General features: G+C 39.2%; 1 protein-coding gene across 1 annotated transcript in view; it reads left to right on the top strand.

The window, feature by feature from the left end:
• Window positions 1-26,099, top strand: part of GRTP1 (growth hormone regulated TBC protein 1) — a 50,775-nt gene that overhangs the window by 8,431 nt on the left and 16,245 nt on the right. The window contains exons 3-5 of the mRNA XM_014944175.1: window positions 1,042-1,200; window positions 9,051-9,175; window positions 12,357-12,453. Of these exons, the coding sequence (XP_014799661.1) occupies window positions 1,042-1,200; window positions 9,051-9,175; window positions 12,357-12,453 (381 nt within the window). The remainder of the gene's footprint in view (window positions 1-1,041; window positions 1,201-9,050; window positions 9,176-12,356; window positions 12,454-26,099) is intronic.

Here is a 26,099-nt window from a genome sequence, read left to right on the forward strand (position 1 = left end):
AGGAGGGGGAATAAAAATACCTATTCTTATATGAGCCCTATAGAATTTCAGGACAAGAAGTTGATACTTTTGATTTATGCAGCCTCATTCACTTAGTAAGAAATACCTGCTTGCTTTCTTAGTTTCTCTTCCCTGGAAAAAGCAGAAGGATCTCAAATATTCATCTGTGGTTTTGGCTCAAAACGGATAATGCTGATTTAGGATTCTGTACCAATGAGCAGTATTGGCTCCTTATTAATATTTTTCATACCACTCCCAGGAAGAAGCTGCTTTGGCTGTCATTAGCCTGATGCTTCTTCCTGCAATCTTGCATCCTGGTTATTTACACTGAATCATCTGCTTAAAAAAAACCCACCCAACAACCAAAGCATGCCCTGATAATAAATATGATGCAAGAGATTAAAGCTATTTTAGATTTGAAAAGACTTTCCCTGTTAATCTAGCAAAAATCATCTGCTGTTCACTCACATCTCCAGTTCTTCCAGAAGCTCATTTAGATAGTAGCCACATATTTAATATTTCTTGGTTTCTGCTATGATTTCAGTGGTTGGGTGCTAAACTGAAATCCTAGGGTTATAGTACCGTAGCCATTTATGCTAGAGCATAACTAAGCAAACAGAAAGGGTTGTCATGTCAGAGGCTATTAGTCATGGAGGGAAAGAAAAAGTCAGTGCTTTTCTGAATGAAAAAGCACAAATATCAAGGGGAAATTTTGCTATTCATATCTCCGCCAGGAAAGGCGGGAAGAAGAGGAAAAGATTCAAAATCCTAATGGGGGAATAGAGAAGGGAGGAAAGCCTGGGTCTGGAGATGAGTGTGGGGAAACTAAGTGGTAAGAATTTACAAGTGAATCTAGAGCATACTATGTGGCTGAGAGGGAAACACTTATCCTAAACAGTAGCATAGGAGAGAAAGCATAATAATCTCTAGTCAAGAGACTATGACTTCTCACCTTTCTGTTGCTCATTTTCAAAAAAAAAATATAGTTGGATTATTATTTTTGAAAGAAAAAAACCAACACTACCAATTCTTGTTTTGCAGTGAAGAGATATATCAGGAAAGGCATCCCCAATGAACACCGTGCATTGGTCTGGATGATTGTGAGTGGGGCCCAAGCAAACATGGAACAAAACCCTGGATATTACCACAGACTGCTTGAAGGAGAGAAGAATGACAAGCTGGTTGAAGCAATCAAAACAGGTCATTGTCTTGATAACACTTATTATCTGTCCTATATCCTTAAATGTCAAAGATCAAGTTATGTCATGGAAAACTTCTGTTTCTGTAGTAACGGTTTAAGTGTTCAATTAACATGTAAATTAGATTAGCCATAAGCTCTTTAACAGCACAGATCTTTCTAAGTTCATCATGTGGTCAAAAGCATTAAAGAAGATTATAAATTATTTGGGAAGGAACAGAGAACAAACCAGACAACAGTATTTCATCATCTCCTAAGTGAATGATGAGAGATAATTTTGTACCATGACACCTGTCTCTGGGTCTGTTTCTCCTTACTCTGTCCCAATAGGACCCTGGAAGAGCAACAGGGATGGTTGAAGGTGTGGTCCAGTGTCCATATCAAGCAGAAGAAGTACGTTAGGATTTCAGCTTGAGGAAGAAGCTGCTGATAGAGCTGTATCAATTATAAATGGTGGAGAGAGGGTGAATGGGGAGCAATTGCTATTTGTTTCTTGTAACATAAGAACTAAAGACACTGAATGAAATTTGCCATGCTGCAAGTTCAGAAGAGCACATCACTGATGGCACTTGTTACTGGATGGTACTGATGAGGCCAGAGGTATGAACTGGTTTAAAAAGGGGTTTGACAAACTCCTTTTTTGTGGGGAAATCCATTTGATGCACGAAGTCCTAAACATTAAATGTGAGTCCCTGAAAGAATGGAAACGTAGGAGAAGCACCTCTCCTCTATAATCCAGTTTTATATGGACTGTCTGTGAACATTGATCAGCGGCCAATATTGGTGACAGGGTATTAGGGCAACCAGACCTTAGACTGGCCCACTGTGGTTTTAAAAGCAGCAATAGACAAGCATAAGCAACTGATGTAATTAATACTTGTCCTGAAACTTTTCATCCTGCTGCAGTAGAGCTTTTGTAGAGAAGCCAATACTGATTGAATTGCCCAGTTAATGAGTCAAGAGTTTGGGCTGTGCTCTGGACAAGCACAATGCTGAGGTTGTTTTATTAGAATGGCAGGTGCAGTTATCTTTTTTCCTCTTGAAAAAATCAGTAGTTAAAGTTGGGGCTTTATGGATTTTTATTTGAGTTGGATAATAGTCTGAACTCTTCTTGGTTTATGCTGAGTTTTCCCTCTGCCTTTCCCCACAACAGCGCTATGGGCTTTTGGGACTACACGCCTTAGTAAGGTATTTTGGAGCATAAACTTTCATGTTCCTATGAAAATGAAGACTAGCCAGAAACCTTCAAGCTCGTATCTTGCTCAGAACTAGAAACAGTAGAGCTCTAACTGCTAACACAGAGGGAGCTATTAAGATGACTTTTCAAAGCCAGCCTTGGTGAGGGCCTGGAGAGGGATCAAACTGTATGCAGTTGGAATACAATTGCTGCAAGAGGGAGTTGCAAACAGTATATTTTCCAGTACTAGACAAGGATATGAAGGGTCGTATCATGACAGTAGGTGGCTTTTCACACAGGTTATAACATGAAATCAAAATATTTCTGTGGGGAAGGAAAAATAATGGAATAAGATACAGATCTACTTGTGAATTATGGAGGAAATAAACTTTTGAAAGAGCTACTGCATCTATTGGAAAACTGCAGAAAGAAAACTAGCAAGTAGCGAGGGAAGGGATAAAGCAAAATGGAGAGTCTTATTAGAGGGGAAAAAAAATAAAAAAGAGGACCTTGGGCCCTAGGGTGATAGATTTCCCTTCAGAAAGGAAGAAACAATGTGAACGTATGAGAGGTGGAAGGAGCAAAATACTTAAGGTGAATGGAAACTCTATATTTAAGAAACTTAGTGCTCCTCTTGACAAGACAAATTTTATAATGAGCTTTAGCTGAGGGCCATTTCAGTGTGAATTGTTGTCTGATATTCAGTTTGCTTCTGCCTGTGTTATTTTCCCCTCACTGTAGATGTTTTTAACAGTAAACTAAAGTAAGATCTTGCTGCCATTCAATTTTCATATCTGCAGTTTCCAAAATTTTCAGGCAGTTGTGCTGTATTTAGTCCTGCGGTCTAGCTGTAAAGTTATAGCCCAGAATGATGCTGTGGTTTAAAAACAAGAAAACAGCAACCACGCTTTCTTTTTTTCAGGGGGAGGGGCAGGAGGACAAAGCCAACCAAAGACTATTTCAAATTCAATTTAAAACATCTGTAAGAGCCAGCGTGTCCTGTTTATTTCACATACCCAAAAGCTCCAAACAATTTTCATGTATGTTAGGAACTTATTTTCAATGTGGGAATGTCTTTAATGGGATATAATCAGGTTAGAAAGTGCAGATAGACTCTAGAGAAATGTCTAATCTTTAAAGACTAATCAGATTAGTAAGAGCAATAAAAAAATTTCAGCTAAATAAATCTAAGCTGTCCTATCACCATTTTTTGCCCTTTAATTTGCAGACTCTCAACTGAGAGGCTTTGTTGCTGTTTTTGTTTTATATGACACTTGCTGCTTCAACATACATTTCTCTTTAAAAAAAAAAAGGTAAGCAAGCAGACCTCTGTGCTCTAAACACTCTAAACATGAAAGTAAGAGCTTGAAGAATGCAGGTCTCTAAATTTTTATGGAAATTTTCATGGTTAAGTTTGCAGGCACATTTAGAAGGGCATGTGTTCCTACTGACCTTTGTTGCTCATGCCCTATTATAGTAAAGTTTAGTGGGACAAATGATGTTGGCAGGATAAAATGTGGCTGTCCTGCTAATGCAAAGGCTACGTGCTGGTTAGAAAAAGGCAGGGGTGTAAGTTGACGCAGCTTTCTTGCAGTAAGTCCCTCTTAGGCCAAGCCATTCAGTAAGTATGTCTGTGTCTGCAAGTCCCCTTGTGTGCATGTGCAGCTGATATCCACATTTCCACTTCTGTGTTTCATGAGGAAGACTTGTGGGTGCTGTTTGATGTTTATCAGTCAGTCCCCTGAGCCTGCGCTGCACCTCGTGGCTACCGGCAGAAGGACCTGGCTATGTGGGTTGGGTAGTAGTTGTAGGAACTTAGTTTAGCTTATGATAGGTTCAGAAAAGTAATTCAAACAATAATCATTGCCACATCACTGGAGACAGTGACTATTTTACTATCAAAGCACTAATAAGCTTCTCTGACTGGGATTAAACTATTAGTGAAGGTTGGGAATTTTCACATGAGTTAGGGCATTTAGCCGTGCAAGAGCAAGGGAGACAGCAGTGTCAGCTCTTCTGGCTCTCTATAAGAGAAGCCTTATCAGGTCATATCCAAACGGCTTCCTCATCTGGTCTTCTGTCTACCTGAACAGCTAAAGGAAGAAGTGGAGGAGTAAAGTGTGTAGTGATGCTTCCGCAGAATGTCTTTACTATTCTTCAACTATCTGTAGTTTGGGGAGTTCCTGACTCATGCTCTGCATGTTTGTAATTAGTAACACTGGATGGGGAAAACATTAACAAAACACCTCTGGTTGCACCTTTTTCATGTCTTCCACCTTGCTTGTGATTTTGCAGATTTTTGCTGTCTTGCTCATAAGCATCTCCCTCCAAACTAAGAAGCTCTAATCCACCTCGGATTATATATACATATATATATATATTATAATATATATAGTAGCCATTTCATACCCGTAATCTTCCTTGTTTCCATTCTCTTTTGCAATTTCTCTGATTCTGATACTATCTTCTGGAGATGAAGGGGTCTGGAATTTATGGGGGTGCTTCTCAGATTTATTTTAAGGTGGCATTATTCTTTTTGTAGGAAATCCTAACCCTGTTTGCTTTCCTGATTGCTGCAAGCTATCGAACTGTTACTTGCTGCTGGTGGTGGTGAGTGTCAGGCTCAGTTTCTCTAGTATTGGTTGATAGAAAGCTTGAGCTTAACCTAAAAAAAACACCAAACAAAAAAAAACCAATCAGCCAAAACAATTTCTAATTCCAGGTGTTGGTACAGTAAAGCTTGAAGATGAGTCCTAAATATCCAGTTATAGCAAATTTAAAATACACTTTAAGTATATTGTTTTTACAAGTTGTAACTGATGACCTAACTTCATTATTCTGCAGGTTTGCAGTGGAGTTTTTGAATGATAGTAGTTATCAGTTGAGGTACATTTTTGTTCTGCTCTTTACTAAGGAAAAAAAAAAATTAAAAAATTACCTGCCTGGAAGCTATTCAGAGCAGATGAAAGCTACAGATGTAGCAGTAGCAAAGAAGTGACTGAAAGTGAAGGATGTTAGTTATAAAAATACTTGTGTAATTTACTGGCCACTGTGTCCGGGGATGGGAAGCACGTAGGTATGAACAGAAAGGATGGGACAGCAATGTTGAGTTGTAGGTGCCTGACTGTTGAAGTACTCTAAATATGAAAAGCGCAAGACTGGCACAAAAGCATTGGTTTTCTGGACTGCACATTTAAATCTCTTTGCTCCAGAAATAGCATCGACAATTGTGATTTCAGGTACCAAAATAGATGTCTGTTTTATAAACTGAGGCTAATGTGGCTTTCTGCCTATGTTTGTGTTACTGAATGAGAGATAGAAATACTGCGAAAACAAGCCAATGGTCTTTTCATGGTTGCTGCACAGAGATAAACAGAAAAGGAAAGCTGCTGGTTTTGTTTCATGGCAGCATAATGCCACCACCTCACTGCACTGAAAGATCATCTTAAAATACTGTTGGAATTTAATCTGAACTTACTGCAAAGGAGTAGCTAGTCTTTTCTTTGTAGCCTTCTTCCTTGTTGTGTGCTGCTATACCTAGTTTGGTTATAGCCAGCCAATCTGCATACACCCACAAGATAATCATTGTTTTGGGGTTATCTAGTATAAAGTTCTAATGTTCATTTCCCTGCTTGAAAACAATTGTGATGTTTTGCCTCAAACCGGACTAGTTTGAGGCTGTGTTCTTTGGATGCTAACATCTATCAAGAATAAAGTAGGTTGATGGGTAGCAGGTCAGAGGGTGGGCTGCAGCAGGTGAAGGAGGTGTTTGGACATCTCTGCTGGAACAGGTGTAATTAGTGGGCATAAGTGCTTAAGTCAAATGAACAGCTCTCACCTGCTCCTGCTGTTGTCTCAAGTCCTCTCTGTCAATCCTAAAATCACAGAATTGCCTAGGTTGGAAGGGACCTTTCAGATTATCTAGTCGAACCATCAACCTAACACTGACAAAAAAAAAAATCACTAAACTAAACCCATCTTCTAAATACCTCCAGGGATGGTGACTCAACCACTTCCCTGGGCAGCCTGCTCCAATGCTTAATAACCCTTTCAGTGTCAATTCTTTTCCTAATATTCAATGTAAACCTCCCCTGGTGCAGCTTGAAGTTATTTCCTCTTGTCCTGTCACCTGTGACTTGGGAGAAGAGACCAACTTCCACCTCTCTACAATCTCAGGTAGCTGTCAGAGAGTGATCAGGTCTCCCCTCAGCCTCCTTTTCTCCAGGCTAAACAACCCCAGCTCCATCAGCTGCTTCTCATAAGACTCATTCTTCAGACACTTCACCAGCTTTGTTGCCCAGTCATTTTATACTATGGTAAAACATGCCAGTTTGTGTGGGCTGGGGGAGCAGGTTGACTTCCCTCACCTTGCAGTCAGAGGAGACTCAGAGCTGAAGGAAGGGGGAGGGAGAGCATGCAAATGTAGAGGAAAGGGAGGAGAGAGAGGAAGTAGGACACCCTGCTCTTGGTGTGCTCAAGATAATAATGTGGCATAAGGAGTCCTGTAAGCCCATGCCCGATATCTTCTATTAAGGATAAAGACTTCTAGCTCTTGTATCTTGTTTTTGTTCCATGTCCGTCCAGCCCATCCTCCAAACTAAAGAAACTATTACTAAATATAAAGAGAAGTTTAAAATCCTTCATAAAATTAGGGTCAACTTTCCCAAGTCCTGTGGGAAAAACATGCTCTGCACTCAGAAACCAAATAGGAGCTGATTGTCTCAACTGCTGGCCTTCCTCAGGTTGAGAAATTAAAGATGAGTTCGGTTTGAGTAGTCTCTGCTCTGTATGTGATGGACTTTTCCTACTCCCCCCACCCCAGCCTTTATTCTAAATAGATGATGGGAAGAGCCATAACTAAAATATCAACATTAATCTTTTCTCTGACATCTGGCATATACTTTAATAAACAACAGATTCTGATTATGCGAATACTTTGCTGCTCTTCCTACCAAGAAACAAAACAAATGTATGTATCCTGTAACTAACTGGCTGCTGTTCAAGTCCTTTTAAAAATTGACTTTTTCCTTGTGTTTTTCTTTTCAGTCACATGAGAGGTGAAGTGAAATATTTGCCTGCCCTCCCATTTCTGTAAATGATTTGTTTGTTTTTAAAAGGAAGAAATAGTGATTAGTGTGATAACTTTTTAATGCTTCTGACTTCCATGATACAAGTGATTTTGAGGGACTTGCTTCCTTGAGTTGCTTATAGCTCAGCTTTGTGTCAAAGCTGTAACAGACTTCTTCCTTTATGCAGGAAAAGCTGATAAGAAGCGATAACTCTTAGGGCATAAGTATCTGTATGGTAGTGCTGTTACTGAATTATTTAATTTTTTTTTTTTAAATTTAGCTCAATTTCTTGTTGTTAAATATAACCAAAACAACTGTTTGTATTTTAATAATGTCTTGGTTTTCCAAAATCTTTGAAATTACTTTTGAATAGTTTTTTTTCTCCCCATCTTAAACTTCTTAAAATCAGATGCACAAGTCTGGGCTAGTGACCTTGGTTTCCCTCTTTATAGAGTGAAGCAGGCCAAAAATTAACTCTGCTTGTTTCTTTCCAACAACTAAAGAAGAGTTTTGAGTGACTAGCTCAAACTTGCATGTCTAATTTTGAGACCTTTGTAAGGAGAGATGAGTCCTACTGTTCATATTTGGTCTGGAAGAAATGAATGTGTTGGAATGTCAGTAATTGCATAGTCCTTACTTGGTTGAGGATTGGGTTTGAAGCATGTGGGATGTCCTTTGCTGCTTGGATATCAAAAATAACTCTCCTTCTTGATGATCTAGCACCAATGAAGAAACAACTTTTCTCATGGTCACATCATGGAGAAACATAAAACTTTTAAAAGATCAAGATCATTTTAAGTGGAAGCCACCAGTTGCAAGAACATGACTTTTTTTTTTTTTTTTTTTTTGTTTGCACAAAAAGCAACTCTCTGTCTTCATCTGTGAAATCTGAGGAAGTTTCCCCTGCGTACCCAGCCTGCTGCTAAATGCCTGTGACATCTGCCTGTGACCTCTGGTGAGGCTGTACGTGCTACAGCAGCCGCGGTGGTGCCACGAGACGGCAGTGTTTCGGAAGCCTTTTAGCTCTGTTTGGACAGGCAGCCCTTAACAGTTTTCGGGGATACACGCTGTGTTATGTTAAAGCCCCCACATTGGAGAAAATGTTTTTTTTTTTTTTTTTTTTTTAAGTTGTTTGGGCCTGTTTGGTGGAGGTTCACTGAGTAAGTCAGTTGAAAGTTCATCTGATTTGTTATGAGAATATGCTTTACCTAGAGGTGCAGCTCATTTCATACCACTTGGTTAGATAAATTTGGTCTGTGTTGTTTCTGCCAGTCTAAATGTCTGGTTTGCTTTCATTTAAGCCCTTGCAGTCAGACATTGAGAGAGTCCAGTCTGCAGGAAAATTTCTTTGGTCCTGCTTGAAATCAATTTCTGTACAGTAATACGATTAATCTTTCTAGGAATAGATTATCCTTGAATGCAGATGGCCTTTTAGCCAAGATGGACGAAAAGCTGTTTCTTAGTGTTCATTTACCAAAACTACAGTTTTAGTGAGCCAGGTGAAGTTTCAGTTGTATTTCAGAAAATCTGTACTTCAGAAAATTGTTTGGCAAATGAAGGAGGGAACAGCACTTAATTTTGGTCTTTTTTTTTCCCTTTTGTCTAGACATGAACAGAACATTTCCAGATAATGTAAAATTCCGCAAAACTGCTGATCCCTGTTTGCAGCATACCCTCTACAACGTGTTGGTAGCATACGGGCATCATAATAAAGCAGTAGGATATTGTCAGGTATGTAATTACTAGTTTTTAAACCATGCTGAATTTCACCAATGGCAGTTGTTCTTGTCCACTTGAATGTGCGTGTTTAGAAGCAGATCCGCAAACTTTCTGTTTTTAAAATGGCCTTGGGGATGGAAAAAATGAATTGCTTCAGGCAAGTTCAAATGTCCTTGTGGGTTTCTCCATGGCCTTTTTTGTAGCTTACTCGATCATGTTTGGATCTATTCGTTAGCTGCAAAATAAGTATTTTATCACCCATGATTATATCAAGATCAGTTCCTTTGGAGAGGAAGAGAAAGTGAGCCTGCCTTTCCCTCTTCCTCCTGCCATCTTTCCCAGAATAGTCCTCAGTATGTACTAGGCATATGAGATCTCATTTTCCTTTGTTTTCACTGTCACGTTTTTTGCAAAATACAGGAAGACCAGTGTTTGTTGAGACATAACGAAGTTGGGGGGGTGGTAGCATTTATTTGGTGCCATCTCCCAGTACGGACAGGCAAGTAGGAGCGAAATTTGTTTGAAATTCAACCTGATACTGCTGAAATGGCAGCTTAAAAAGCTGTTGTCACTGCCAAGCACTGTAAAGTTTCCTGTGGGACACAAAGATAAAAGTTGATTCATGACAGTCGGGAACAAAGAGGCCATCGTTAAGGATCATAAAGAAGCAGGAACTGCCATGAGCAAAATGTATTTTCAGTTCACTTATTAAGTCCTCTCATCTCTCCTCCCTTTCCTCACCAAGGATACGTGTGCTAATCTGTACTTCATGTGAGTTGAGGAAGTTTGTACAGTAAATACAACTGTGTCAAAGTTGAAAGAATATTAATTATATTTATTGAAGTCTGGAGAGGAGAAGACTTAGAAGGACTTAGACCTAGATTGATGTCACTAAAACAAATTATTTTTGAGGATCCCAACCAGTTTTATAGTACAGAAAATATTTGAAAAATGGGAGCAAAAGATAAATGATTTTTATTATTTTCATTTTAATGTATTTATTAAAATACAATGGTTAATAGTTTGAGAGTAACAAAAGAGGTAGAACTGTGAATATTCTTTTGCAAGTGTCAGGTTCTTATATAGAGGTGGTTATACCCACAAATGTGTACAACTTCTAAACCATTCTATCCAACCTTCTATCCAAAGTGTATGTCTCATTGTTACTAGAAAGTTTTGGTACATTAACTGTTAATCAGTGGGCTACTCTTCTCATTTTAACTTGTCATTATAAACACTGGAGATGAAATAAGACTTCAAAAGCCTTATATGATTCTGTTTCACCTTTGGTCTCCGCACAGAATTAATGTTACCTATCCTGTCTAAATAATTAGAACATAAACCAAAGGTCAGCAGCTACTTTCCAAGGCATGTCATAAATCAAGCAAAGTTTCAGAAACCCACCTTTTCTGCTAGGGAAACAGCAGACTTCATCCGGATAGATACAGTGATACCTACTGCATGACAGGAGAGATTTTGTAAATGCTAGAAAATTCGCAGTAAAAAATGGAGTTTTAAAAGTGTTTTGCAGACCTTTTACTGACTGAAGGCTCTTCAGGGGATGTTTCCAGAATGCTGGTGCATTTATGGTACTTACTGGCATTTTAAGTCTCCCATCTGGGAGCATATTAGGCTTTGTGTTGTCATGCTGTGACAGTGGTACAGCATTGCCTACCCTGGTGTGACCAGGGAAATTCAGTGTCCTGTGAGCGTATGCTCCACAGCAGCTTTTTGTGCATGCCATGTTAAATGCCAAACAGCCTCTTGTCACCACAGATGCAATTACTAAGCTAACTGTCAGCATGGAAACAAATAGTTCCCTTCCTGAGTAGAAGGCCAAGCACCGTGTAAGGCCGTGCAAGGTCTATGCAAGCCATTTGTGTAGCAACTGCTGTAGTGACTCAAAATGTGAAAATGAAACACTGGAGAAGATGCGGTGTCTAATATTTCTGTGTTCTGAGAGTGGTGCAAGGCCTTATAAGACAGGACAGGTGAATCAAATCTGTTGAATGCAAGAAATGAATTCTTGGTTCAGAGCTTCCAGAGGCTGCAAGGGGATGTTCTTTTTGGTAGCTTCTCCTCCAGCCCACAGACTGTGGTGCTGCCTGTGGTGACAGATGTGCTGGAGAAGTCCAGCTAGGAGGGAGAGAGAACAGGGAGAAGGCCAAAGAAAGGGATGAAACCTAAGAACGCAATGTAACCAACACCAGCATTCATAGCCTGTAAATATTTAAAGATAATTTTCTGTTAGATAAGGAAGACTTTGGAGAGGGGCTTGCAGCTCAAAGGCAGATTTTGTATATTGTCGTACTCATGTGCTGTCTATGTTATTATGGTTGTTAGTTTGTTTATGATAGAAAAGACATACTTAAAAAACACTTAAAGTGGGTTACTATGCCTATAAGTTGGTAATATCACCATAACTTTGCAGCGTTATGGTGGATACAAGAAAAAAGTGCCTAAGACAGAGGCAATGTGTTTACACAGAATACCAGTTCACGACCTGTGTGTCCTATATGTCACTTCTACAGTCAGAGAGTGACACTAATGGTTATGAAAATTGTGTAGTTGGAATTTGGCCAGTCATGACTTGACTACTTTTCATGATTTTTCTGGTAGCTCTTATCCCCCCACCCACTAGTGTATACCTTCTGTTTGCATGTTGAAGGGCAGGAGCTACAGTGGCCAGTTGTTGACTAGTTCATGGAGTACTAGAAGCATTACAGAAGCAAAAGATTTGTATGCGGTCATTGGATGAGTTAAGGAGTGACAGCTTTTAAAAAGCTGCTGGAGCTGGAACTTTTTACTAAAGACTGTTTGGGTCAGGACTTCTCCTTGTGTTGTGTTTGTACTATACATCTAAGACAGCAGTGTTTTTTGGTTCTGGTCAAAGCAGTCTTCGGTTACATTGGGACAGGGATTGGGGATTTAAGGAAAAAAAAAAAGGAAAAATTAAAGGTATATTATAGACTGTGAAGTTTTTTCTTCTAATTTTCGTCTCCTTGATCTTTATTAATAATTCTTACAAGCTGTTGTAATGCAGGCTTAACAGCTTACTTGACCAGTGGCCATTATTACTAGATTTTACTTAATGTGTCCACTTTATAGAACAGTATTAATTTAGCCCTTAATCAAAAGAAATAAACTGGAAACTCTTAAGATATGCTGCTTAGAACCCTTCTTTCTATTTCAGGGCATGAACTTCATAGCTGGATACCTGATTCTTATTACAAAGAATGAAGAGGAGTCCTTTTGGTTGCTAGATGCTCTTATTGGAAGAATATTGCCTGGTATGCTAAATACATGCATCGCTATATTCGTATATTTGAGCTTGGCTTTTAACTTTGCTTTCTTCTTCATTTTTAGAGGTTTTTAGATGTTAAGATGGATTTGTAAGGATTGAAGATTTTCTAGGGTCCTGGAAACACAGGAAACAGACACAACACACAGGCAAAACTTGTGTGGTTTATAATAAGATTTTAGTCTTGATGCAGTGGTTTATGTATATGTTAATTTGCAGTCTTACTTCTCACATCCTACTTATACCTGTTAGGTAGATGTCTTCCTATATCAGTATGATGCTGGGGAACAGGAAGGTATCTGGGATTTGGCGGGTTTGGTTGCAGGAATATGATATGAGACACAGAGAAGCAGTGATCACAGAGTGAAGATGAGAGATGTGCACAGTTTGAGCACTGAGTTTAAAGTAGGAATTCCCTTGGCAAGAGGCAGCATGAGCTTTCTTAAGAGGTGTTTGGCAAGGTGGTGATAGTTTCTGCTGTCCTCTGCTTCTGAGCAGGGATACCCTGGGTACTTTGTGCATCGTGATTTTGCCATAAAGCAAACAAATGTCAAAATCTCTGTCTGTGTATAGGAAGTGCTTATCATAGCTCAGTTTTAATCAGTGGTGATGTAGCCAGGCTGGTCAAAAGAGTCGAGAGGGAAATTCAGCACACCTTAAGCTTTAGACAATACCTACAGTACTTACAGGTCAGTTCAGTAGCTCTCTAGGTTCTGGATCTGTGGGTTTGCAGGAGGTGTTTACACAATGAATTTTCCCACATGTATAAGCTGAATCTCACACTCTGTGTGAAATAGTTTAAAAACAGAGGCAGAAATCAGGCATAATGATGTCTTAACTGCTGTGAAATACATTGGGGAATGTTCTTTCTTGGGATTTAATTACAGAGGAAGAATGGTTTCATTGTGAATTCCCATTAGCATTGCACAGGACTGACTACAGCTACATCATTAATGTAAATCCATACTCAAAATGGAAGACTAATTTTTCTAGAAGGAGGCTTTGACATTCCCTATTGGCCCACTTTTGCTTTTGAACAGATCTTTATCCCAAATGGTTGGAGGCTGAATTTGATATTGCGGTCAACTAAGTGCTGGATAAGGATGTCAAAGTAGATGCTTTCATTTCTGTTTTATTTTCTTGTTTGTTTGTTTAATCTTAAGCAAGAGCATAAAAGTATTTGTTTCCTTATTGAACAGAGGGGAAAGACACTGAGAAGGAAAAAGGCTGAGGGGGTCTTTTAACACTTTTGAATGACTGTGAGAAAAATATCTTTTGTGCTGAATACACCGCGTAAGAACTCGGGTTTCCCTTGAATATGAGCAGAGTGGTTGGGTTTTGCAGATTGAGAGTAGAGACAGGCAGAGAGCCCTATGACTTGTTGAACCCGCAAATATTTGAGGTTTTGCAGCCTTGAAGTTTACTTTCAAGCTATAAAAGTAGTCTAAATACATCAACTGTCTCTTGGTTTTGTTCAGCCTTGAGAACTATAAGCTGTGCAAACAGGTATGAGACTTGAGGGCTGCTGTCTGCCCCATGACCTACCTCTGGCTGACATGGGTGGATGTCTTTCCTTTGACATCGCTGTATTAAGGGTTAAGGGCCTCAGTAAAAGGCAAGTTTCACTGCAAAGTGATGTGTGGCAACTTTTGTTGTTAATCTTTTTGATAGTGTTAGATATTCTTATTTGGGGCAAGGCAGTAGATTCAGAATTTCTTATTTGTTATTTTTGGTATGGAACTTTGGTTTGCCATAAAACCTTTAGTTCTTCTTGTATATCCTTCTATGCTTTGCCAATATCTAAATGACTGAAGTTGCTCTCATTTTTCCTTTTAGTTACTGAATTTATCTTATGCAATAGCATTGGTGATGAGAAGAAACTCATAAGGTGAAAGGCAATTGCTGTGTTTAAAGAAGATATACATTTACTTAAGTTATATTTTAAAGATATATTTTTACTACCCTGTACCAAGCATCTTCTTACAGACTTTGGCTTGAGTTCAGCACATCCACTCCAGGCATCCATCTGAGGTGCTGAAGCTAGAAACGTTTGTGCTTATGTTTCTTTGCTTGATGGGGGAAGTGGGTATCTGGTCAGAATGGCTGGTTTGAGTGTGCCCCTTTCCCTTCCATAGTCAGTTGTAAGAGAACTCGAGGCACCCCTTCCAGCTTGGGTGCCTTAATAGAAGCCCAAGTTAGGTAGTATGAATCTTTTGTGTAGGAAAATTTTTATATTGAGTAATACAAGGCTTTATTGCCGGTAAACTTGTTGCTGATGCTTTTTTCCCCAAAAAAATAATTGGCATAATTGCAGTGAAATACTGAGTATGTATTTGCGAGACAGAGAATCAGACAGGCAGATGTATCCATAAAGAAATTTACTTAGTTAACTAAGTACTGCCTTTCTGTTAACAGTGCAAAGTACAGCAGGTTTCATTTTAAAGCCCTATAATTATTTGTTGGGGAAGCAGAGAAACATTGTATGTTCTCCAGATCTTCAGAGGGCAAAGTAGCAATCATTTTTTGTTGGATGCCGACAGTTTGATTAGCCAACATTTCTCCTTTAGTTTTGTTGCTGATCTGTTTGCATTATAATCTAAATGTTTTCCCCTTTCATTGCAACAGATACGCCTTCAGGCCATGTCCTCGTTTTTGAGTGTGTCCTGTCACTAGCAGTTAAATTGGTGGTTATTTAGGACAATTTAGAGATCCCTTCCCTGCCCTCTGCAGTGTCCCTGTGAATGCTTCCCTCCCCCTGCCCACAGGCGTTTAATTACATTAAAAAGCTGCTCCAGTACCTTGATGCTGACAGCATTTTTATGGTCAGCAGATGAACCGAGGCCAGCCACAGATCAATGTCATTGATTGAAAAAAGTAGAATGTGACAGATGGGAGCATTAGTGGCAGCTTTCTGGGGAAGTGACAGAGAAGGGCTCCCTGAAGCTATGACTCTCCTCCCCGCTTGTACTGCTTTTTATGTCTGGGTGGAGGTATGTACCATAGGGTATGGTGAAGGTGTGACTGCTCAACCCACTGACAGGAGGGGGATGGCATGGGAATGGAGACCCCATCAGTAGAAGTTTTCTGGCTGAATTGTTCTGTTATACCCAAATGGAATTAGCACAGCTGGAAGAAAGAGAAAGCAAAAATTACAACTTGGTCTGTTGGCATGTGGAGTTGTGTGCGTGCCATTCATCTGGCTGAACGTAGCACTGCTGGGTGCAGCTGGGGGAGGCCAGAAAGATCCTGCTTCTGCTGAAGGCAAGCCTGTAGTCCACTGCCTGTTGTATCTGTCAGCTGCTTAACCAGGGATTTGGAGGGATTAGGAGCATATCTCATTTAAACACAGCAAGGGGGAAGAGAATTATTTGTTTAACTGAAGTTTTGGGTGTTACCAAGATCTTTTATTCCCAGGTTCATTCAAAACAGATGGCTGGAGCAGACAGTATTGCCCACAAGAAACAGTATGAATTCCATTCAAGCTCAGAGTGGATATATCTGCAATTTCTGTTCGGCATAGCTTTAGTGTTTCTATTCTGTACATAGCTCTGGTTACTAAGAATATTTTGTTTTGTTGAGGAAATATTGGGGAGGTTGCTTTAGAAAGCATCAGGTAGGTGGGAACTTTTAACTCTGGTACTTTGATACATAATTTAAGGAGCATATTTGTCATGTTTTACACATTTGTGATTAAATGGTGAGTTTAAGAGAAGAAAAACTTGACAACCTGAGCTCACTTTAGCATGAAAGTTATGCTTATATATAGCAGAACAATTATTATTTCCTTCTCCACATCAGTGGTTCTCAGTCTGAAAGCAGCACTGTTTATCAAGCTGTACTCTAATCAGTCTACACCACTATTATACTGGAGTTATTTACTCTTACTGAAAACCAGTTGTAGAATGACTCCTCCAATGGTTAAGAGGGGTCTTATGATTTCTGCACTGTTCATGGCCTGTTCATGGCCAATTTTATATCCTTTTATTCTTGTGCCAATGTTGACTTTTGAGGGGAAAAAAAAAGTCCCTCTCTCTCTTGTGGACCTTTAATGTATTTGTAGCATACAGTCAACTCATTTTACAGTTCTTTGACTGAAGCAGCTCAGTGATATAAAACCCTTTTGCATGAAACTCTTCTCTCTTCCCATTTTAGCCTAATAATTATTTTTTGTGCTCGTTTCACTTCGAATTGATCCTTTTTTTTATTTTTTCGACTTGATCACAATGGCACCCTTTTTTTTCCAGTGGGAAATATGCCAGTGCCTTGTGCAGTGGCATTATTTCTCTCTTTTCACAGCTGGAAGCATTTTATTTGAGAGAGAAAAACTGTAAGATCTCCCTTGCCTTTTTTTCCTTATGGCACTCTGGTTTTGATTTGTGATCTCAGTAATGGTGCATGTGCTATTGCCCCTATCTCATTGTCAACAGATGTTTTTTCTGCATCTTATAGGAATTTATAACACCTTTTTGCTGAACTTTATTTGCACATTCTTGTCCTTGTTATTTTAAATATTATCCTGTCTCTCTCTCTCACAAATCTTTTGACTGTGTTACTCTGTTGTGCCTTGTGTATTGACATGGGACAGTATTTCTCAGTTTAGGATTGTTAACAAATAGCAGTTTTTCCTTTTTTTCCAACGTTGTTAATAAAAATCTTACATTAGGTGTAGCCTGCAAGCATTCTTCAAGGATGAGTTTACCTACTTTCCTTCAGCCTGGTGCTTTTTCGCTTTTTGGTTTTCAAAAATTTTTTACCTGTGTGTAGTGCCTGGTTGTTTATCAAAAATTAAAAATTGGAACAGAGTTTTGAATGATGAAATAGTCACAAAAGTAGCAGACTACACAGAACTAACTTGCATTATCTGCAAGGACACGAGGTTTGCAAGACACCACTTTGGTGGGAAGCTCAGCGACTGCTGGGTAAGGCAAAGGTCTGCACGTTGAGATAATAGATAATCTAACACACTTCTCTTTTCAGCTTTCTGTGCTTCTCGGTCGTATTAGCCATAGACTTGCAGGTACTGTTGTGTAAGAGATTAGGCATAGTAAGAGACATGAATATTTGAACTGAACAAGAGACATTGAATATTAAATAATAACATAGTTACGTATCAAACACTTGTATATCCTCCTCTTTCAAGTGATTCATGCTATAACGTTCTTTGCAGTCCCATCATACAGACTTCCAGGTTTGAAGGGAAAGGCCCCTTGAGAAATGCAGAATGCTGTACTACCTTTACAGTACTTCTTTTTGGACTGCTTGCTTTTAGTTGCAGTTAATCATGTACTGATTTCATTCTTGAGGCTGAATTGATTTTAATAACCCTGATTGGGTATTGTCAGGGAACCTCTGAATGCAGAACTGGCTGGGCAGCTGGGTCTTTTAAGACCAGCTTCTCCAAAGGAGAGCAGAACTTTGTTTCACATGAAACACGCAACAGGAAGCCGTGCAGATAAGAGGCTTGCTAAACCTGAATAGTAGTAATGTTGAGCTGAATTTGTGGCCTGTGAAAGAACCATCGTGATGAAAAGCATGTCCTTTCACGGAGAAGACTTGAGCACCCCAGGCATTTGTGCCTTTCGTGTGGAAAGCTCCTTGCAATGCTATGTATAACATACGTGACCTCATGTTTGCAGGGTAATTCTTGATAACCAGGTTTTTTTATAGCACCATCAACCCAGGAAGCTTCAGCAGATCAAATAGTTCTGGGCTATTTGCTTATCTTCCTCCTCTGGCAGCACCCAGCTACAGGGCCCTGAGCTGGCTGAGTTCTCACTCATCCTTAGAGTGTTCCTCTGTGATCGTGTGTGAAGCCATAGCAGTGTGCACCTCTGAAGAACATCATCACATCTACCACTAGGAGAGAGGAATGTCTGCCTGGTAATTAAGAGTTTTGAAATAAGGGATTCTGACATGTTTTACTGTTAAACAGCAGCCCTGATGAAAGCATGCATCTTTGAACATTAGAGGTCAGTTGTATTTACCTAGGAATTAAGCATGCAGTGTCCTGTTAAGCTGAAGGTGGAACATAGGAGTCATCATGTGCCTGTATTTAGAAACCATGATAAGCCTGAAATGCTACTTACTTACAAATCTGAACTGCTAGGGGATTCGGGAGACTTGAGTAAGGAGGAAATGGGTAACATGACAATGAGTTTTTCTTGAAGAACAAATAGTTTTTCTTTAAAATGATACACATATTTATAGTTGTGGAATAATTTATTTCCTGTATGTATTGTACGCTTCCCCCTGGCCCCCTTCCAGATCACAAGCCTCATCCATAAAGACCAATCTCAGCGTTTACTAGGTATACTTTAGGTAGCTGGGCAGAAATCTTACAGTTGTGTCGAAACCAGAAGTTTCCTGTAGATGACAAGAATATACATGTTGGCAGCCTTACTTTTGTGAGGAAACATGCCAAGTTTCAGCTATGCAGAAAAAAGGCCCATAGTGTTTAAAAATACTGAATAATACTGTGTTCCTTGATATAGCTGTATTTACAGTGGAAGCAGGACCTAAATGACTTATTCCACCCCAGAGAGTCAAGTATGCCTCTCTCCTTCTGGCAAGTAAGCCTTGTATTAATCTAATTTCATGATGTTGGACTTCAGATATCTTCAGTAGGCCTTCTGTGATACTACTCTGGATGGCACTGCAGCCTTTGGCTATCTGTGCAGACGGGTATTTGCCTGTTTGTCTCCCTAGTAAATCAAAGTTTCATCCCTTTAAAAAAGCCACCAGCAAAATAAACTTTTCAAATGAAATCTTAGTTCAGTTAGGACTGATCAAAGGTCAAATTCCCTGGCTGCATACAAAGGAGGAAGGTAAGTAGGGTGGTGGAAACATAAAAGTGTGGGTTTGGGAGAAGAGGTCCCCTTTTTTGTTTTGAACATGTGAAAACCAATTAGTGGCCAAGCCTTAGCATGCAGCACAAGGCTCACTTAGTTTGTGCTTTATATTCTGTTGGAATAGTCATGTTGGAGGGATGTTTATTTGGTTAGGGTTTTTTGTTTGGTTTTGGTTTTTAATTTTAGCTAATGGCTCTAGTTGTGAAAGCACTAATGTGCACATGTGGTATTGCAATGTTAGTTTTGACAGAGCTGTACTCATGTTGAAGGGATTGTGCTATTTTAACTATGGAATTAAAGCAGCAGCGACACAAAGCCAAAATAACTAGCTTATTTCATTCCTCATAGCGTATATTTTTTTGGCCTTCTAATGGTCAACCAGAGCTCTGCATATTCAATTACAATTTTAGTAATATAACTTTCCTGAATATGTTGCTTTGATGGCTAGAAGCATAACATAATTGCTGACAAATATATAATGGTGTTACAGGTGCTCAGTGCAGATCCAAATTGACAGTTTTGTATTTTAACTCGTAAAACCCCATAAGACGTATTTATATGCTTGAAGTAATCCACGTGTTAAATACCAAGACTTATAAAACTGGAAATGTAACTGGATTTGCCATACAAGAAGCCAGCTGAGGAAACACTAGTATTTCCTCCCATTCCCTCTGCAGCAGACTCATTTGGCTTTGAGCTCGTCTTTGTGAAAGGTTCAAAACTGGAGACCCTACCACTACTCCTAGTAGTGTATTCCAACTACAAATCACTCTTACTAAAAATGTTTGCTATAATTTTTATTGGAATTTGCCTTGTTCTAACTTGTAGCTATCGCTTCTTTTTAAAACGTTCTCTTCCTATATTGAAAAGAACATAATGCCTAGAGTGTTTTCTCTGTGAAGTGGTCAAGCTTGCTTTTCACTTTCCTTGCATAAATTCTACAAATAGAGAAGTTCCTTACAGAGCTCAGTCTTTGTAAGTAAGTGGTGTTTATAAAACTTTCTCTCATGTCCTTTCCAGTTCAACTTCCTGCCTTCAGTGTGAATATCAGAGCTGGATGCAGCTTCCTAACCTCAGTTTTGCTCATGTCATATACAGAGATGACATACTCTCTCCTTCAGTAGTAAATATATCCAAGGATTACTTTAGCTTTTCCTGAGCTAAGACATGCTTACTCTGGATTAATCATATTTGCAACTAAAGATACTGCAAAATTGTTTATTTTAAATTGCTCAACTCTATCGTCAAGTTGTTTGCTTTTTTTTTTTTTTTTTAAATATGGCATAGTATTAAGAGGGACTAACAGCAGGCTTTGATATTGTTTCAGAATATAGCATAATGCATACACAGGATAGCTGGCTACATAAATAATGTGTTTGTGGAAGGAGATGTGCTTTGGGAGTAAAGGAGATTATGTGAAGGAAATAATGTGCAGTGCACAATGGTAACTTTTGTTTACCTAAATGTACAAGAAGCAACTCTTTAGTTTCAGAGAGATGCTTGGGACATAGAACCTTGGTTGAGTCATGTGGTTTATGTTCAGAAGACTTGAATGCTTCACTAAGATTTCAAGTTACGGCTAGTAGAGAAGTCTCATTTGTTCCTCTTCTGGTTTTAAAACCTGTTGCTTCAAGATTAAAATTAATTCTCATTAGCTTCCTCAAGCCTGAAGTAAGAGGATTGTAGCTTTCATTTCCTTTCTCTTCAGATTGAAGGGTTGGATTGGTTTCCCTCTCCAAACATCAGGCTAGAACCCTATGTGTCTGTCCAGCTTTCTATTTTAAGCCTCCTGCTCTGTCCCACTCTTTTAATACTGTGCTCAGTGGTTCCCATGGCATGACTGTAGCATTCTTGTAAAGAGCTGAAGAAAATGTAACACTGGGGTTGTTCTTAAGTGTGAGAGAATATAAATGCTGTGTTTTGTGCTGAGGTGTTAAGAATAATCTTGTCAGTGCAGTGAACTGATAAAACAGCTATTCTTCCCGATCCCATAGAGGAATTAAAATAGCTACAGATCCAGGAATCCTTATTCAGCTGAAGTCATCAATCATTAAGACTCACTGTACAATTGTACACTCTTTTTTTCTTTTTCTTTTTTAAATGTTTGTTTCCTCTAAGGGTATGATAAACAGTTGAGGTTGTCTTCAATGCTTGTTCATGAATTTCCTTTCCATTTGAGGAAATCAGTGTTAAAAGTCTGTCAAAGGGTTTTGTAAATTAAAAGCCTCAGCTCGTGGGACCATCATCAACCCAGTAAGCTTTTCCAAAAACTCTTTATGGTGCAGTTCACAAGAGTGCAATGACTGGAGTCAGGCCAGGCCGTTTGGAAACAGCTGAGTGGTGAATAACCTGTGTCCATTGGTGTCCATCAGCTCACTGATACGATGAAAAAAACACTACCCACAATAGGAGCAATTCCAAGGATACAGAGACAGGGAAGGGGGAGGAAAGGAGAATTGGCCAACAGCAGTTTGCTCAGTTATATGTAATCTGTCGTGAGTGCTCTGGTTGCTATAACTTTAATCTAGACTAGTTTTTAATGATGCAAATGTCCCTACTGAGCAGCACATACCAGAGAGGTAGTATTTAAAAAAAATAAAATGAAAACATTAGCCATTTTTGTTGTCCACAACTAGGATATCTGAAAGTTGTGTTTGTGCTTTCAGTTTGTTTCTTTGAGAAGTTTTTGGACTCATGGAGTCTTTGTTTCTTTGTATTTCATCTCTGCCCTCTGTAATGTCTGGAAGGATATCATCTTTGCATTTCTTTCCATTGTCTTTATAAAAACAAGCATCCTTTTTCAGTTTCTAACCGGTAGCTACTACATCTGCTGGGAGTCTCACAGTGCTGCGTGAAATGTGAATAGGAAACCAAAGGGCTCTTTCTGTTCCACGTGATCCATTTTCAAAGTATGGGATCAGAAGCAAGAGGTGAATACAGGCAGATGGGGTTGTGTAGGAACACAGCCCTTCTGTGCTTGCTGAAAAGGTGTTAATAGTAAATTACTTCTCAAAATAATATTATTCTAAATTTTGTGTAATTTCAGCCTCACAACCAATAAGCAAATATCCGTAAAATGCTTGCATTTTCTCTCTTTTTTTTTTTTTTTTTTTTTTTAAAAGGTAGTTCTGCCTTCCAAAATGAATTGGACTTGCTCATGTTTTTGGTTTTGTTTTTTTTTTTTAAAGCTAATGTTCAGTTGTGAATAATACAGCTGCTGCTGGTTCTGATTTGAGTTCAGTACTTCAGGACAGAAGTTCTCGTTCAGTTTGGTTTGATGAAGGAAGAATAAAATATGGCTTGAGCCCATTTTGGGTTGGTAGGTTTGTTGGATATTTTTTTTTTCTTGCAGTTCCCTGGAAGATTAGGAACTTATGTTTTAAAAATAACATAGTTCAGATGCCATTTAACCACATATCTGCAGGATATCACTTTGGCCAGGACATCTGCAGGGGTTCACTTTGGCCTGATATTGCAAAAAGAATTGGCAGTACTCTTGGTTTTCCTCCTCTTCCTGTTGTGACTTTCTGATTTCCTCCCAAACATAGGTTGTCCAATGTTCTATGCTATGCTTGTAATGTAGATTCTTGGAAGACCTGTTGCATCTTTTTGGACCATGCCATGGTAGAAATAAAACAGCAGAAGATTGCCCTGCCTTCTTGGACAAGTCAGGCTGAGATTTGCCAGCAGGGAGAATGAGTGAGTTAGTAAAGTGTGTAGGAATAGCATAAATGGCATTTAGAAGCTCTGAAGGTGAGAAGGGACTGCTATCAGAATCTAGTTTGACCTCTTTGTAACTGAAGTGATGAAACTCATTCCATGTGTGTTGCTTTAAGTTCGTAAACTCAGCTATGATAGCATATCTTTTTGGAAAGGAAAACTTTGGCAGTACAAGGTTATTTAAAATAACCCGTTTTCAGTAACATGCAAACAGCTGAGTTTTTATAGTGAAGGATTACTGGAAAGGATTTTTTTTTCCCACAAAGGCACGTGGTTCTACATTTCAAGTAAAAACAGCAACTGATTCCACCAAGGCTATGATAGCATATCTTTTTGGAAGGGAAAACTTTGTACTGCCAAGGTTATTTAAAATAACCCCTGTCTTCAGTAACATGCAAACAGCTGAGTTTTTATAGTGAAGGATTACTGGAAAGGATTTTTCTTCCCACAAAGGCACGTGGTGGAATCAGTTGCTGTTTTCACTTGAAATGTAGAACCAAGTGCTTTTCATAAAGTTGGCCAGTTCCGTCCATGGCAACCTCTGCTTTTGCCCGCCAGCATTGAGGTCTGCTCTGTTTGTCTCTCTTGGATTCCAGAGAAGTCTGGTAGTAATGGGCTACAGCAAGATGTTGTTGAATATTGCACATTGGTATAACAAATGAGCCATTTTGGCTTGTTTGGGGGAGGAGAGAGAACTTTAATCCCCCACCCTGGCTCCCATGGACATTATAAACATATTCTTGTGAATAAAATACTTTGCATTGCTTATGACTGAGAAAAGTTAAACCAGCTTAAATCCCCCACTCTGGCTCCCGTGGACATTATAAATATATTCTTGTGAATAAAATACTCTGCTTATGACTGAGAAAAGTTAAACCAGCTTTTTTCCCACAAAGGCACGTGGTTCTACATTTCAAGTAAAAACAGCAACTGATTCCACCAAGTGCTTTTCATAAAGTTGGCCAGTTCCGTCCATGGCAACCTCTGCTTTTGCCCGCCAGCATTGAGGTCTGCTCTGTTTGTCTCTCTTGGATTCCAGAGAAGTCTGGTAGCAAACAGTAATGGGCTACAGCAAGATGTTGTTGAATATTGCACATTGGTATAACAAATGAGCCATTTTGGCTTGTTTGGGGGAGGAGAGAGAACTTAAATCCCCCACTCTGGCTCCCGTGGACATTATAAATATATTCTTGTGAATAAAATACTCTGCTTATGACTGAGAAAAGTTAAACCAGCTTATTTTTAATTTTTCAGTTTGGTTAAATAAATTGGATTGCCAAGACAAATCAGTCAGTTTGCCCCAGGCTGGGTTATATAGGCTCTTGAAATAATAGTTTGAAATGCTGGAAGATAAGCAGCAGAGCTGAGGTCTTGTCTTGGGTATTTCTATAACACTAAGAATTCATATCATGTTAGTTCCAGTAGGAGTATTTATATTTAACCTGACATATGCACAACAGACTTAAAGGATTCTTTTTTAACTTCTGCAGCTCTGACTTGTTAGAGGTAATTTAAGGCTATAAGAGTTCTGCTTCTTAAACTTTTATTTTTGGAACCTCTTAATCTATTTGTAATGGAGAACAAGGTCATAGAGTCCCTACAAGCTTTATCCTTATTTCCTGCAAATCTCATTACTGCTCTGGAGCACAAGCAGGCAGTTATGTCTTAGTCCTGGACATCCTGGTAGGATTCAGAGAGGTGCTAATTATTGTGATGGGGGGGCGGTGAAATGTAGTTTAAGGACCATCTCTGCCAGATGCTGCACTAGAATACGTTTCAAGCGACACGACAGCATGCCACGGTCTGTGCAGTGTTAATAACAAAAAGCCCTTTAAACAAGGGAAGAAATCCCTTCATCTAGTCACCTGTGTTGTACAGTAGCAATAAAATACCTGGCAGTTGGTGAAGGTGGCTTTCCCTTTTTGCGGTGCAACTCCAAGAGGAAGAGAAGCCAACGATCCCGGCAGAGGGACTTTGATGAGGAAGAAGCACTCGGTGGGGCGAATTCCACGTGGGGTGCTGCCTGCATTGCCCTCTGCTACACTCTTGGCCACTCCTAAACTTAGCAAGGCATCCAAAATCCATAGGCAGGCACCAGGAATGACAGACTGGGAAAAGAAGGTGCATGTGGGCAAGCAACAAACAAAGGAAAGGTGAGAGGAAAGTAAGGAAAGCCTAGGGCCTGGTTAGAAGAGAGCATGGAAACAAGGAGTTTCATATTGGGAAACTTAATTTTCATCTAGATATTTTTCTGGAATTCAATAATAATAATTTAATAATAGAATGCAATAATAGTTTGTAATACAATATTTCATGGATTGCCTTCCAGAAAAAGATGTGATGAAAAGCAACGTAGTGTGTGATCACCTAAATATTAACATTATCTCTGCCATTTGACAATTTGAGGACTAACAGGAAGCAACATGGCTACATGTTTTTTCAGGAGGATGATGCATTGTCAGAGGACATTCCTATAAACCAATTTAGATCAGTAGGTGCACAATATAATTAGCCAATATTTGTGTTGTGGTTTTGGTTTTTTAATTAGTAAGTGGCAGATTAGTAGTGGTTACTGATTCAAGTCCCATTCTGGGTCATCAACTGCGCAGTATTTTGCCAGATTATTGAGAGGGAAAAATAACTAATAAGCTAATTAAATGTGGATTGTGCAAATCTAGAAATTTCCAATAATTTGTGAAATGGAACATAAAGCTAATGTACTTCGGTGGTAGGTGAGTAAAAATAATTTGCTGCACAGAATCTTGTGAAAAGCAGCTTTGTGCTGTGGGGGAGGGTTAGGCTTGTGTAGACTTTTTTTCTAAACAAGGATATCTTGACTTGAGGAGAGATTCTGGGCAGAGCAGCCAATTATAGAAGATTAGGAAAATAGGGCACACAGTGAAGCGTTTGCAGCAAGGGAGAGCTGCAGGATTTTTGCTGAGGGGACATTTCCAGAATGCTTAGGGACTGTACATCCTTAGCAAATAAGAACAGAAGAGCCCTGTAGGTTAAATGTTACCAAGCACCGAGGCTCCGAACCAAGTTACAAAATCATTTTTATTAGTCA

The sequence above is a fragment of the Calidris pugnax genome, unplaced genomic scaffold, assembly GCF_001431845.1.
Source record: "Calidris pugnax isolate Ruff unplaced genomic scaffold, ASM143184v1 scaffold69, whole genome shotgun sequence".
In the NCBI taxonomy this organism is placed as follows: domain Eukaryota; kingdom Metazoa; phylum Chordata; class Aves; order Charadriiformes; family Scolopacidae; genus Calidris; species Calidris pugnax.